This window comes from Vigna unguiculata, chromosome 11 (genome assembly GCF_004118075.2).
Source record: "Vigna unguiculata cultivar IT97K-499-35 chromosome 11, ASM411807v1, whole genome shotgun sequence".
Lineage (NCBI taxonomy): Eukaryota > Viridiplantae > Streptophyta > Magnoliopsida > Fabales > Fabaceae > Vigna > Vigna unguiculata.
In genome coordinates this window covers 36,002,990-36,016,710 of record NC_040289.1, presented here as the reverse complement: position 1 = coordinate 36,016,710, position 13,721 = coordinate 36,002,990, and the positions used below count along the sequence as shown (strand labels likewise).

Here is a 13,721-nt window from a genome sequence, read left to right as displayed (position 1 = left end):
GTTATGCTTATATGGAAAGTTGAACTTTTGCAGCCATGAAATGGAGTGGGTTCTCTGCTTACATGAAAAGTTGAACTCTTACCAATATGGAGAAGACAACGAAACTTGTTATGGCCCAACGACACTCTTTCCATAGCTTTGTGCCCTCTTTTCAACAAGACACAGTTTCTCCACTACTATCATTCATTCTTTGACATTAATTCTAGCTATCTCACCACTTTTAATTCACTACTTAATAATCTTTCATATACTTTTACCAGGACCAGTGTGTATAATACATGTTAAACGTAAAACCTTTGATGCAATTAACAATTCATTTGATGTTTTGGACTTCAAAATAGACAATACCACTTTGATATCTAATTGAGAAGTGGTCATGGAGAAACGAGAGAGGAGAAGAACAGTGAATCAAGACTGATCTGATTATATTAAGAGGTGAACTTTAAGTCTATCTCAATTCTACAAAATAATGTAAGGTTTATACAAACTTATATACTATGAAATTACTTTATCTTTAATCGATACGAGACTTTAAACTCCAATAGCAAACAAAATATATTTGGCATAAAGTGAAATGAATTAGTGTTAATATGAGAGCAACGACAATTTAATGACAAGAACGGAATAAATGTGGGGTAATGTGTGCATAAAGCATGCGCCAGTAACATTTTTTTTTTTTTCATTTTTTTACGGAAGACGACCCTAAAAATTGAAGTGGTGAGTGTTTGGTTGAAGAAAATTTGAAGGAAAAATAATCTGCACTCTTTTGAAAGAGAAAAAAGGAAAAATGGGTAAGGGTCGGTAGTGTTGTTATGATTTTCTAATCATGATAGGATCGACAATTTTATGGTCATTAGTGACACTCCACGTATTTGGCATTTGAATGCATAATAGTTTCATCAAATTATCTTCTTTGGTAAACTTGGAGAAAGTGAAACAACCTTAAAAGGTGCCATGAAATGGAAAAATAAAAAATAAAAAAATTACAGTACATATGCGTATATAATGGCGTGCAGTGTGCGCATGCATGGTGTATCATTGTTAATAAACCTCTTCATTGTTTTCCCCAACTCTCGACTTTGTATGTTTGGAAACGTGTCATGGATCCGGACCAAAACCAACGTAAGAAGATAATAATATTTTTACAATATTTTATTTATTTTTAATATATTATTTCAATTATTTTTTGATTATTTTTTTTAATAGTGTGATGTGTCACTACTAAAAGTTCTTATAGGATTTTTCTTGCAAGTTTATTAAAAATGTTTACAATAAAATTTTTTTTTTCTGTTATTTGTTTTACAAATCTTAATTAACCGATAATTTTTTTATAAATAATTATTTCTTATAAAATTATAAAATTTGTAAGTATTTTTTGTGAAAAGTGTTTTATACAAAATATTTTGCAAAAAATTTACAACAATTTTTTGTAATTTTTTTTATAACAAAATTTATAAGTATTTTCTACGAAAAAATTTTAAAATAAAATTGTCAAAAAATGATTTTTTAGTAATGTAATAATATAAGGAGGATGAGAATGACTACTTAAAAATGAGTCAAAATAATATAGAAAAAAAAAAGTAGGATATAATATTAGTTAGGAATGGACCCAACCTATTGTGTATCCGATACGAAGTAATCTATAGTTCAGACCAAATGAGTAAAGTAAAAGAACCTAGTATTTCAACCTTCAACTAATATGTTTTACTTGAAAGAACAACACTAACATGATAGCCATGAAAGGGTAACATAAGAAGGTTTAGGGAAAGTTCATGAACAAGAATATATAAGTAGACTATATATATATATATATATATATATATATATATATATATATATATATATATATATATATATATATAATAAAAGGGTATTATTTACTAAAGGTTGATTCAGTTAAAAATGTAAATTTTAAGTGTAATTTAACTTCACAGAATTGATTTAAAATGATACCAAAACAGACGCATATTATGATAAGAAATGATTAAGAAATTAAATATAACATAAAAGGTGTAAGATATTTATATCATACATGCATGCATCCACAGAGATATATAGTACCAATACACACTAAATATTTTTGTTCAGTATTAGCATTTGAAGCTAACTTAATTTACTAGGGTAAAGCTAAAAGGGCCTGTGATTGCTTCTCAAAACGAAAACCATTTCCCATGGAGTCATCAGCAGACCAGACAAAGATACCATGAAGCTTATTCTGAGTTTTTAACGTATGACATGCTGTGAAGAACCCATCATTGGGAGCCAACCCACCACTCCCATCACTGATGAAACTCACCAGCACCTTTCCACCTTCGTAATTCGAACTCTGCGTGTTGAAGTAGTCGATGAACTGTGCCACACCAGTGCCCTTGTCGTACGCATAAAACTGAAAGTTAACGTAGTCGATGAGGTTCCCGTAACTCTTCCACAAGGCCAAGTAGTGGCTCTGAACTTGGTCATCGTCGAAAGGAGCAATGGACGCAAACTCTATGACCCCGTTCGATTTCAGCGTCTTGATGAGCCTCCCCACGCACTCCGAGAACGTTTCGGGGTCCGTTTTGAAGTGCTCGTAGTCGATGTCGATTCCGTCCAAGTTGTACTCTTTGATTATGGTGGTGAGTGAAGAAACGGCGTTGGAAAGCCAGGAATCGATCGAAGAGGGGTTGAAGTAAGCGGAGCCTCCTCCCACGCTGTCTCCTCCGAGACTCAGGGCTACTTTTACGTTTGGGTTTTTGGCCTTGATGGCGGAGACTTGGGTAGGGTTAAGGTTGTCGGTGTCCCAAAAGACGTTGAATTTTCCGTTGGTCGGAGAAGAGGTTGATGCCGTGTCGTAGTCGATGGCGAAGGAGAGAATGAAGTGGAATTGGACACTTGGGTTGATGGGAACATCGGAGAATTTAACGTTGTTGAACTCCGCTCCTATGTATTCTCGGAATAGGTTTGAACTTGGGGTGGAGATGGTTCCTGCATGGGTTGATGTGAGTAACATGAAGACCAAGAACAAGGGTTTTAAACTGATTCTGGTCATGGAAATTCTCATTTTCATTGAGTTCAGAGTTTTTTACTGTGATATGCTTAGTGATGATGATGATGCTTCGTTTGATAAAAGCTTATATATAGTAGTTTATGTATAGTTATGAACATAGAGGATGAAAAAATAAAATAATTGGATGCATGTCGTGCCCATAAGGTTGTTCTTCGTTTCAAAGAAAAAGTTGAATTCAATTATTTTAATTATGTGTTTTTTCATTGATGCTTGATTTGTTTTGTTGCTTACAAGATGTTTGTTTGACTGCATAACAAACATATTTGACTCTTATTTTAGTAAAGTTAGAGTAAAATATCATCTATATATAATTAAAATTTGAAAAAAAGAATGCGTATATTTATTATCGAATTAATTTCCTTCTCATCCAGAATATAATTATTATATTCACCTCTTCTCATGAAAATTTAACCACCTGAAATGTATACATAAAAAAAAAATTATTACATTCCATCAGACATTCAAGTTTTCTTTTCATACAAAAAAAAAATATATGTGGTGACTCCTCTCAATTTTCATACCATTTGTAAATAAGTACTATTATTTTAATACCCAACCAATTTTCACATGTATTCTACATCTATTGTTTTATTTTTGAACCACTTTTTTTAATACAAAAATTAATTTGTTTAATATTCAAAATACTTTTAAAAGTGGATTGTCAACTAATTGATTATATATAAAAAAAAAATTCTTGGGATTTACGGTAAACAGTGTAATCTCAAAATTTATAAATTCAAATCAAATTATATTTTACATTTTTACGGAAACAAATTTAAAAAGGGAAAGGAAAACAACTGATTTTGAAGTTTAAATCTTTAAAATGAGTATTAAAAGAATGGTTGTGAAATGATATGCATGGCCAATCAATGAGAACGAGAAAGTGAGTACATTTGAAGTCAAAAACTGAAATATATAGTATGGAAATAAATAAAACAATTTTACACAATAATAATACATGCTTGAGTAAGTTTACAGTGAACCATGATGGAAAATATGGGTACATATTTTTCGATATACAATATATATTAACTCGTTTACATTTTTATCTAAAATTTGTACTTACAATTACCCCATAAAATACAATAAAAGAACAAAATATGAGTGAATTTAGTAAGAAATTAAAAGAAGTAGAAGAAAAAGAAAGTAGTTAAGAGAAGTGGGTAGGTGTTGACAAATAAAGAAATATATAGCAAAAGAAAATATTTAGGATAAAGTTACAAAAATAGAGAACATGTTTGTTTTTGGTTTGTTGGGGAGTACACGGCAACCTTAACCTAAATTATCTTGGAAGGCAAAGTGTCTCAATCCTCAATTCATCAAAATTTCAACATCAAATCCATTTTTCTGGGCAATGAAGTTACTTGAGAATGTAACAAAATAAAAGTCTTATATTATTATAAAGAGGTGTTATGTTGAAGCATTGCAATATAAAATCAAGAAATTTGGGCCCACCTTTGTGTCTCAAGCCCAATCCAATCCCTTTGTTCTCCTTTCCCGGCCCAACCGTCTCCTCCATTCCTAGATATCTTCACATATAAGATTTGTAGACCAAAAGGAAAGTTAAAAAAAAGTAACTTTTGTATTTTATAAAAAAAGTTAAATGGTAAAATAGTGAATATAAAGTGTTTGATTGAGTAATTATTAATAGGGCAAAAACTATAATAGTTAATCATTGTACCATTTTGGCTAAGAGCATAACAGTCAAAAGGTCACGATTGGATCGTTTAACTTCTATCGTGAGATAATTAATATTATTTGTCACGAATAAAATGTTCATAAAAATTTATTGGATGATAAAATAATAATGTCCAAAAGAAAAATATTGATAATTTGGTTGCACCATAGACACACAATTGTATTATGAAAAAATTATAATTGGAATTTGAATAAATTAAAATTAGGGTTTTCATCGTATCTTTCTCTTTGATTACTTGCTATTATGTTGACCATAGTTAAGAGATTGGTTAAATTAAACTCTTGTGTGTTTTTAAGGATGTTTAGTTAAGTTAGAGTTATTTCAGGGATATTTGGATTCAAGTTGTTGTTAATTTTTTCTTTTATTTTCTATGTATGGAGTATACAAAATATTTGTATTTTTCAATTGAGACCGTTTAACTTTTCTTTCATTTTTATATTAAATTTTGTAGCCATTTTACTTGTTTTTACATATTACTAAAAGTCAATGTGTTATGATTAATATAAATTGATATTATATTCAATGTAAAAGGATAAACAATTGGATAAAACTCCTAATATTTTATATCCTATCGCTTATGACGACTATCTATTCAATGCGTATTTATTATATATTATTAATTAAAGTTTCATTTTATGTAATTTCAATATTTCACTATTTTTTTTACGTAAGTAAATAATAAGATTAAATAAAATGATAACACATTTCCCAATTATTTAACTGTAGTTTAACCTATTGAATGAAAAATACTTGATAAAAAATTATAAACAAATTTTAAATATTCAATCACCAACAAAATTTTAAAAAATAATGAAAGTCATAAATAACTTAAAAATCACTTGAATTTCTTCTTAATCGTTGACATAAATTATAACCAACAATTTAAACATTAACTAAAGAATAAATCAAACTTGTTTTTGAACTAACGGTAAACAGTAACAGTAAGAAACAGAGAATTAGTGAGTTGAGTGTTAACATTTTTGTTTTTTTCAAAAAAAAAAAAAGAGGTTTTCGTTTTGATTATCGCGTGTTTGTTTTTGTGTTGGATGTAACGGTCGCGTGATGCCATAAACGTCCCAGGTTTAACGCCGTTATCCTCGCCCATTATTTTCCGATTGCACTCCCTCTGTTTTGAAACGTCTCTCCACTCGTAACAACATAACGGTAACGCCTCCTTCAGTTTCCATTTCTTCTCTGTTTCCATTTTCACTTTCTCCCTTTGTCTTACCTTTTCTTCCAGCTTCCATAACAGAGACACCACTCCCTCTTTCTCTCTCTCTCACTCACTCACTCACTCACTCACTCACATATTATATTATTTTTCATCTCTCTCTAGAATAAAGTTTCTGACACTGCAAAATTCCATCTGAATAAAACAACCTAACTAACTGCACATTCTAAGATAACCATTATTCTTCTTTCGGATTTCAGTTTCACATTCATTTTGCTACCATTGCTTCCGATTTCAATTCTTCAGCGAGGTTTCAACTTCGAATTTGTTTGGTGCAATGGAGCTTCCTCAGCAGAGAAGAGGAGGATTGGTGCCGTTATCGCCGTCGCAGACGGCGCGCTCAGGCGACAAGCTGCCGCGAGATCTGCGATCTGCAGATTCTAATTCCGGTGGTCACAGCAAGTTCGATAAGGACAAAGGCGTCAATGTGCAAGTGCTCGTTCGTTGCAGGTCACTGAGTCCAGCTCCGACTTTCACTTCATTGAGTTCGGTTCGTTTGTGACTCGGTAAAAGTCGCTGATGGAGTTTATTTTGCTTCTTCTTTTGTTTAGGCCGTTGAGTGAGGATGAAGCCAGGTTGAACACGCCGATCGTGATTTCGTGTAATGAAGGTAGAAGAGAGGTTTCCGCTGTGCAGAACATAGCAAACAAACAGATCGACAGAACCTTCGCATTTGACAAGGTTTGTCAAATTTGTTCGCGTTTTGCTTTTTTATATGATGACTTTTTTGGTAATGTAAACTTCGAAGAGTTACTGTTTTTATTGTTTGGAGTGTGGATTACTCTGGATTTTGAGAATTCTTCGTCCTGGTGAAAATATTTATATTCTTGAACTGAATATGGAATGATCGAGTAGCTCATTAGTTACTTGCTTCGTTCTCTATCCATCATAAATAATAGTCATGGCAACAAACTATTACTCTCTTTCTATCTTTTTATTTTTGGATTCTTCACTTGCAATCGTGCATTCATCGGGATTGTGTTTCTTATGGAATAGGTTTTTGGTCCGAACTCCAAGCAGAGTGAACTGTTTGAGCAGGCCGTGTCTCCTATTGTGAATGAAGTGCTTGAAGGCTATAACTGCACCATTTTTGCGTATGGTCAAACAGGGACAGGGAAGACGTACACAATGGAAGGAGGTGCAAGAAAAAAGGTAATATATTTTTGCTTGCATAGCTTTTTATAGTATTTCTTGTTGCTTTGAGCTGAATCTGTTCCTTTCTATGTTTTTGGTTATGTAGAATGGTGAGTTTCCCAGTGATGCTGGTGTCATCCCAAGAGCGGTGAAGCAGATTTTTGATATATTAGAATCTCAGATTGCCGAGTATAGCATGAAAGTAACGTTTCTAGAGCTTTACAACGAGGAGATAACTGATCTTTTGGCCCCTGAGGAGACTTTAAAATTTGTGGATGACAAATCTAAGAAACCAATAGCTCTCATGGAGGATGGAAAGGGGGGAGTTTTTGTTAGAGGTTTAGAGGAAGAGGTTGTTTGCACTGCAAATGAAATTTATAAGATATTGGAAAAGGGCTCTGCGAAAAGGCGAACAGCTGAGACTCTTCTAAACAAACAAAGCAGTCGCTCCCACTCCATATTTTCTATCACGATCCACATTAAGGAGTGTACTCCAGAGGGTGAAGAAATGATTAAATGTGGGAAGCTAAACCTTGTGGACCTTGCAGGCTCTGAGAATATTTCACGTTCGGGTGCAAGAGAGGTATGAAATGATTATGAGATTTATTTTGGGCAGTGTCCATTCAAATGATATAATTTGGAACAGTACGACAGCTTTACTGTGCTGTTACAATATTGATATTGGAAAAAGTACCCCTCGTCTATGTAGTCATCTTCAATTCTGGCATTATCTTTAGCTTACTTTTATTATTTTCTTGACATTTGTCTGAAAAGAGTATAATGGTATTGCCTTTTTGAGCTTCACTTGTGAGAAAATGCTCGCAGGGAAGAGCAAGGGAAGCTGGGGAGATAAATAAAAGCTTGCTTACTCTTGGTCGAGTGATTAATGCTTTAGTGGAGCATTCAGGTCATGTTCCTTATAGGTAAGAGTGACTAACGTTCTGGTTATCTCTCGTTTGCATCTCTTGATTCTATTTTCAAACCCGAGGAAAAGGATTTTGTGTTATCAAGTTGTCCCGTTATATCAGGGATAGCAAATTAACAAGACTGTTAAGGGATTCCTTGGGCGGTAAAACCAAGACGTGCATCGTTGCTACAATATCACCTTCTATTCATTGTCTGGACGAAACTCTTAGTACCTTGGATTATGCACACCGTGCCAAAAATATCAAGAACAAACCAGAGGTGATTTTCATTGTTCCTACTTTTCTTTGTCAACCATACCATGCTTTTTTCTTTCTTATCACAGATCCGCATTGGAACATATCTAATAGTTTGGAGTTCAATACTTTGTTAGATCAATCAGAAGATGGTGAAATCTGCACTCATTAAGGATCTGTATTCTGAAATTGACAGGCTGAAGCAAGGTTGTCGAGTGTTTACATATTAAAATATTTTATGTTTCACCTCGCATGGTCCCTCCTTCGGTTTTCTCTAAACAGAGAAATTTGCACCATGTTAATAAACTACTTTTTATTTCACAGTTTTGTGCTGATTTTTTTTTTATTTTTTTTATTTATGTGGTTTGCAGAGGTGTATGCTGCAAGAGAGAAGAATGGAATTTATATACCGCGTGATCGTTATCTTCAAGAAGAAGTGGAGAAGAAGGTTTCTCTAACCGTGTCTTAACAAGAATTGTGAATAAAATTATGCTTTTGAGACATTACTATTGCTAAAAGTGTATATTCTATAGGCCATGGTTGAAAAGATAGAACGCATGGAACAAGAAGCAGAGTCCAAGGATAAGGTATTTTCCGTCGTAAGTTATTCCAATATAGGTATAGTCACTTGAATATTGAAAAACATTTCATTAATTGTGAGCAGCAACTGGTGGAACTTCAAGAACTCTACAATCGTCAGCAACTTTTGACAGTCGAGCTAAGTGATAAACTAGAAAAAACTGAGGTAAAAAAACGTTCACAAGAGATGGCTGTACACTAAATGATTTTTCTTTATTTTGAACTTCTGATCTGGTTCAAGAATTAAATTTACTTATGGTACATGTTATCTCAGAAAAGTCTTGAAGAAAATGAGCAGTCATTATTTGAACTTGAGGAAAAGCACACACAAGCAAATGCAACAATTAAGGAAAAGGAATTTCTAATATTTAATCTACTGAAATCTGGTTAGTGACGTTAATTGTAACTCCTATTCTGTATCAACCAGCTGTTTGAATATACCTTCTACCACTTTTTTTGGGTTGGTTGTTCAAAATCATTTTCTCCTCATTCCAATGTGTGATTTTTCTCCGTTCTTTGCATCTTCCAGAAAAAACACTCGTGGAGCATGCAATTGAGCTACGAGCTGATCTTGAGAATGCTGCATCCGATGTGTCGAACCTGTTTTCTACAATTGGTTAGAATCATTTTTCAACTGGTAATTTTATTGGGCCTCAATTAGAGGGAACAACTTGACATCACATAAATTTGTTTTTTTAACCTTTAGAACGGAAGGATAAAATTGAAGAAGGGAACAGATTACTTATCCAGAAATTCCAGTCTCAGTTAGCTCAACAGCTAGAAGATCTGCACAAGGCTGTTGCAGCATCTGTAATGCAACAAGAGCTTCAACTGAAGGCAATGGAACAAGACATGCACTCTTTTGTATCAACAAAGGCAGAGGTGGGTTTCCATTTACCAATGATGATTGTTATTTGTCTTATCCGATTAACAGAATTTGTTATTGTTTCCCTCTTTCAGGCTATTGAAAATCTTAGAGTACAGGTAGGAAAACTTAAAAACATGTATGGTTCCGGCATTACAGTTTTGGACAGTTTAGCTGAGGAGCTTAAAGGAAATAACCAGTTAAATTTTGGAGAGTTGAATTCTGAAGTTGCCAAGCACTCATCCGCCTTGGAGGATGTAAGTGTCTGACACTTCCTAGTTTATTGATTCTATATGAGTTTCTTGGTGCATTTACTATAATTTTTGTTCTTCAGCTGTTTAAAGGAATTGCATTAGAAGCTGATTCATTACTGAAGGATCTTCAAAGTAGTCTCCAAAAGCAAGAGGCAAAGTTAACTGATTATGCTCGACAGCAAGAAGCGGTGCGTGATTTCTTGTTTGTTGGGTGAACTTCAGAGTTGGAGATGATAAATTCTATTTATTGAATGCAGGCACATGCCAGAGCAGTCGAGAATACACGTGCGGTATCTAAAATAACTGTGAACTTCTTTGAGACATTACACATGCATGCATCCAATTTGATTCAAATTGTGGAAGAATCACAATGTACCAATGACCAGAAATTGTACGAACTCCAAAAGAAGTTTGAGGTGACTGAAGTGCCTTTTTTGTGGCATTTGCACAAATCACGATTGGAAATTTCTTGATACTCCTTTGCCTTTTAACATTTACCCATCTCTTATTGGGTGTAGGAATGTACTGCATATGAAGAGAAACAACTGTTGGAGAAAGTGGCAGAAATGCTTGCTAGCTCTAGTTCTAGGAAGAAAAAACTGGTAGCGGTTTCTTTTAGACAATCTGATCTTCCTTACGCTAGCTTCCGTTACAACCTGACTGCAATGCTAGCTTCCGTTACTACCTGACTGCAATTTCTTACCGTTCTTTATTTGCTTGTTTAGGTCCAAATGGCAGTTAATGATCTTCGAGAGAGTGCAAACGCTAAAATCAGTAAGCTGAGGCAAGAAACATTAACCATGCAAGATTCCACTTCTTCTATCAAAGCAAAATGGAAAATTCACATGGAAAAAACGGAGTCCAACTATCATGAGGATACTTCAGCGGTAGAATCTGGAAAGAATGACCTTGTGGAGGTTCTTCAGTACTGGTATGGAATATGGATATTTTGTTCTTATTATTCTCATTTTGTTCACTGAGCCCTACCCTAACCAAACAATTGCACAGCCGCAAGAAAGCCGAAGTAGGCGCACAGCAGTGGAGAAATGCTCAAGAGTCCATACTTAGTCAAGAGAAGAGAAATGCTGCTTCTGTGGACACTATTATTCGGTAGGTTTTTCATTCCTTGCTAAGATAAAAAATTGTAACTAAATTGTTTTATCTATCTGTTCATCTTTTTTCCAATTGCTTTCGAACAGGGGAGGAATGAAAGCTAATAATCTCGTACGAGCCCGATTCTCAGGTGCTGCGTCAACTACTCTTGAAGATGCAGAAATAGCAAACACGGATATTAAATCTTCCATTGAACGTAAGTACTAGCGTTCATATCTATGCTATGCACCACAAAATGCCTTGGTAGATTATGCCACAAATGTCACTTGACAAATTATTTATGCTTGCCAGATTCATTGCAACTCGATCGCGACGCCTGTGGGAATATAAACTCTAGGATTATCCCATGCTGTGGTGACCTGAGAGAATTGAAGGGTGGTCATTACCATAGAATCATAGAGATAACTGAAAATGCAGGGAAATGTCTTCTCAGTGAATACGTGGTAAGGGACTTAAAGTACCCTTAGTAGGCACATATATAGATTCTGGTAACGAAAAATCTTTGTGTCTGTCTTGTGGATTCTAATATTGTGTTTAAACTGCTATGTGAAATACAGGTAGATGAACCATCTTGTTCAACACCCAGAAAGAGACCCTTCAATCTTCCCAGTGTTTCGTCCATAGAAGAACTAAGGACCCCACCATTTGAGGAACTGCTGAAATCATTCTGGGATTCTAAATCTCCAAAACATGGAAATGGTGATGTTAGATACATTGGGGCATATGAAGCTGCACAATCTGTAAGGGATTCCAGACTTCCTCTTATAGCAATCAACTAGAGCAGTCAAAATTCTGTAAATAGTATAGTGTTCCAATGTATTTCCACATAAATTACAAATTCGTTTATTTTTTATTTTGGAAAGAGAAAGAATGAACAAAAATACAGCAATATATGATTTTTTTAATACAGATCGGTTCCACATGGATACATTTATAGTTTTATATTAAAAGTGGTTTTAGGTTTTTATGATGGTCAATCTCCTCAATCTATTGTAATAATAGAATTCCAACAACATCAAAGTGAAATTACAATCAGAGTGATGCTACTTTATGTAAGGATCATCCCAAACCATTGAATTGTCCACACACGTTTCCTTGCTTAGAAGCATGATGAACATCAACATTTTTTCTGTATCAACTTTGTATATCACTAGAAATAAGTTCCACTGTCTTACTCACACAGCAAGTTTTTGGAAAAAATAAAGGTAAATATGTAAAATATAAATATAAATATTTAGTGTGGTAATTTTTCTTTTGTCCTCTTCCCAGTAATAGTGTGCCAAAAATAATTTGTTGAAAAAGGAAATGTGTGTTTTTTTTTATGTATATTATCAAACCCAATTTTTCCGCAACTCTTCTGTTTTATGCCATAATAGCAAATCTTCCAAAACCAAAAAAAGAAAAGAAAAAATAGATTAAAAAATTTGGAGGATATTGAATTAGTAAGAGAAACAAAATTGTGAAGTAAAATAAAAAAATTTCAAAGAAACAAAACTTAGTATTGTATGAAACAATAAAATAAAGGCAGTTTCTTCTTGCATCCAATGTTTTCTTCCTGCACTCCATAATCAAATTGAGAAGTCAACTTTGTCCTCATCTTCTTCCCTCTCCTCTCCCACTGCACTTTCATACCCTATCTTGAGCTTTCTTGAGGAACCACACATTTTTTCTCAAAAATACTAGGCTGCTGCTTTATTGATCCTAAACAACTGATGTCCGTTTAACGTCTCTTGGAATTGATGTTTAAAATCAGTGAAATCTTAAGTTTTAAATGTGCGTTATAGATCGTATAATTCATAATATAAATTATATTTTAGATTTTACATTTCGTAATGTAAAAGTTATATTATCGACTGTTTTATAAATTTGTATTATAAATTATATAATTCAAAATATAAAATTATATTATGAATTGTAAAATTTAAAATATAATTTAATATTATAAATCTTACAATTTGAATTGTAAATTTACAAAAATTATGTACTTCAGGATATTTACATATTTCACGAATTGAAACTATAATTATAACATTATAACATGAATATAATTGAAATTTTGAAAATTATGGGACTATAGAAAGAAAATATGGGGGTGTAGTAAGAAATCATCTCAAAAGTAAATCTTATACAAGAAATATAACTATATATCTCGTTCTTATTGAAAAAAATAGATATTAAATATATTTGTATATTTGTGAAAAGGAGAATTAATAATTTTATCAAACTAGAAGGACAGGAGTTGTGCATTGTATATTGACATTGTATTACCTTCAAACTATAACTTAAAAAACAATATTTTATAAAAAATGTTTTAGAAAGTGGTTATTAGTTTTAAATTGATAAATTTTATGTTTACTTAGTAAAAATGGTTTAATTGCATGTTTTATTAAATTATTTAATTTGTTAAAAAATAAAAATAACATTAAAATCTATAATCTATAAATATTTGGAAAAAAAAATTTCCGTTCAGATCTCATAATACCAATTCTACCTTTTATAATATAATTATTTATTAAATTTTTTTAAATTAATAGTTATTTTCATATATTTTTTATAGTTATTTTTTTATTTATCAACAATTAATTTTTTATTTATTTTACTTTATCTTTAACATTTCATTTCATTTTTAGTAAATATAAA

The 13,721-nt window shown here is 32.7% G+C and overlaps 2 protein-coding genes across 2 annotated transcripts; one reads left to right on the top strand and one right to left on the bottom strand.

Annotated features, from left to right (window-relative positions):
* Nucleotides 1–2,020: 2,020 nt before the first annotated feature.
* Nucleotides 2,021–3,169, bottom strand: LOC114170570 (chitinase 2-like). Its single transcript, XM_028056078.1, has one exon. The coding sequence runs from the start codon at nt 3,044–3,046 to the stop codon at nt 2,117–2,119; it is 930 nt and encodes a 309-aa protein (XP_027911879.1). The 5' UTR covers nt 3,047–3,169; the 3' UTR covers nt 2,021–2,116.
* A 2,799-nt stretch (nt 3,170–5,968) lies between these two features.
* LOC114168599 (kinesin-like protein KIN-5D) lies at nt 5,969–12,111 on the top strand. Its single transcript, XM_028053482.1, has 22 exons — nt 5,969–6,426; nt 6,528–6,657; nt 6,973–7,128; nt 7,217–7,693; nt 7,936–8,033; nt 8,139–8,295; nt 8,408–8,477; nt 8,642–8,718; nt 8,804–8,857; nt 8,935–9,015; nt 9,124–9,235; nt 9,379–9,465; nt 9,556–9,731; nt 9,810–9,971; nt 10,049–10,156; nt 10,226–10,384; nt 10,487–10,570; nt 10,694–10,899; nt 10,977–11,078; nt 11,168–11,277; nt 11,373–11,524; nt 11,639–12,111. The coding sequence occupies exons 1-22, from the start codon at nt 6,254–6,256 to the stop codon at nt 11,858–11,860; spliced, it is 3,153 nt and encodes a 1,050-aa protein (XP_027909283.1). The 5' UTR covers nt 5,969–6,253; the 3' UTR covers nt 11,861–12,111.
* The last annotated feature ends 1,610 nt before the right edge of the window (nt 12,112–13,721 follow it).

What these genes read in the sequence shown, in the direction of transcription:
- LOC114170570 (XM_028056078.1), bottom strand. Translation starts at nt 3,046, where the DNA reads ATGAAAATGAGAATTTCCATGACCAGAATCAGTTTAAAACCCTTGTTC.
- LOC114168599 (XM_028053482.1), top strand. Translation starts at nt 6,254, where the DNA reads ATGGAGCTTCCTCAGCAGAGAAGAGGAGGATTGGTGCCGTTATCGCCG. An exon ending in AAGGAGGTGCAAGAAAAAAG is followed by an intron (nt 7,129 to 7,216) that starts GTAATATATTTT and finishes TTGGTTATGTAG; the next exon opens with AATGGTGAGTTTCCCAGTGA. An exon ending in CACGTTCGGGTGCAAGAGAG is followed by an intron (nt 7,694 to 7,935) that starts GTATGAAATGAT and finishes AAATGCTCGCAG; the next exon opens with GGAAGAGCAAGGGAAGCTGG.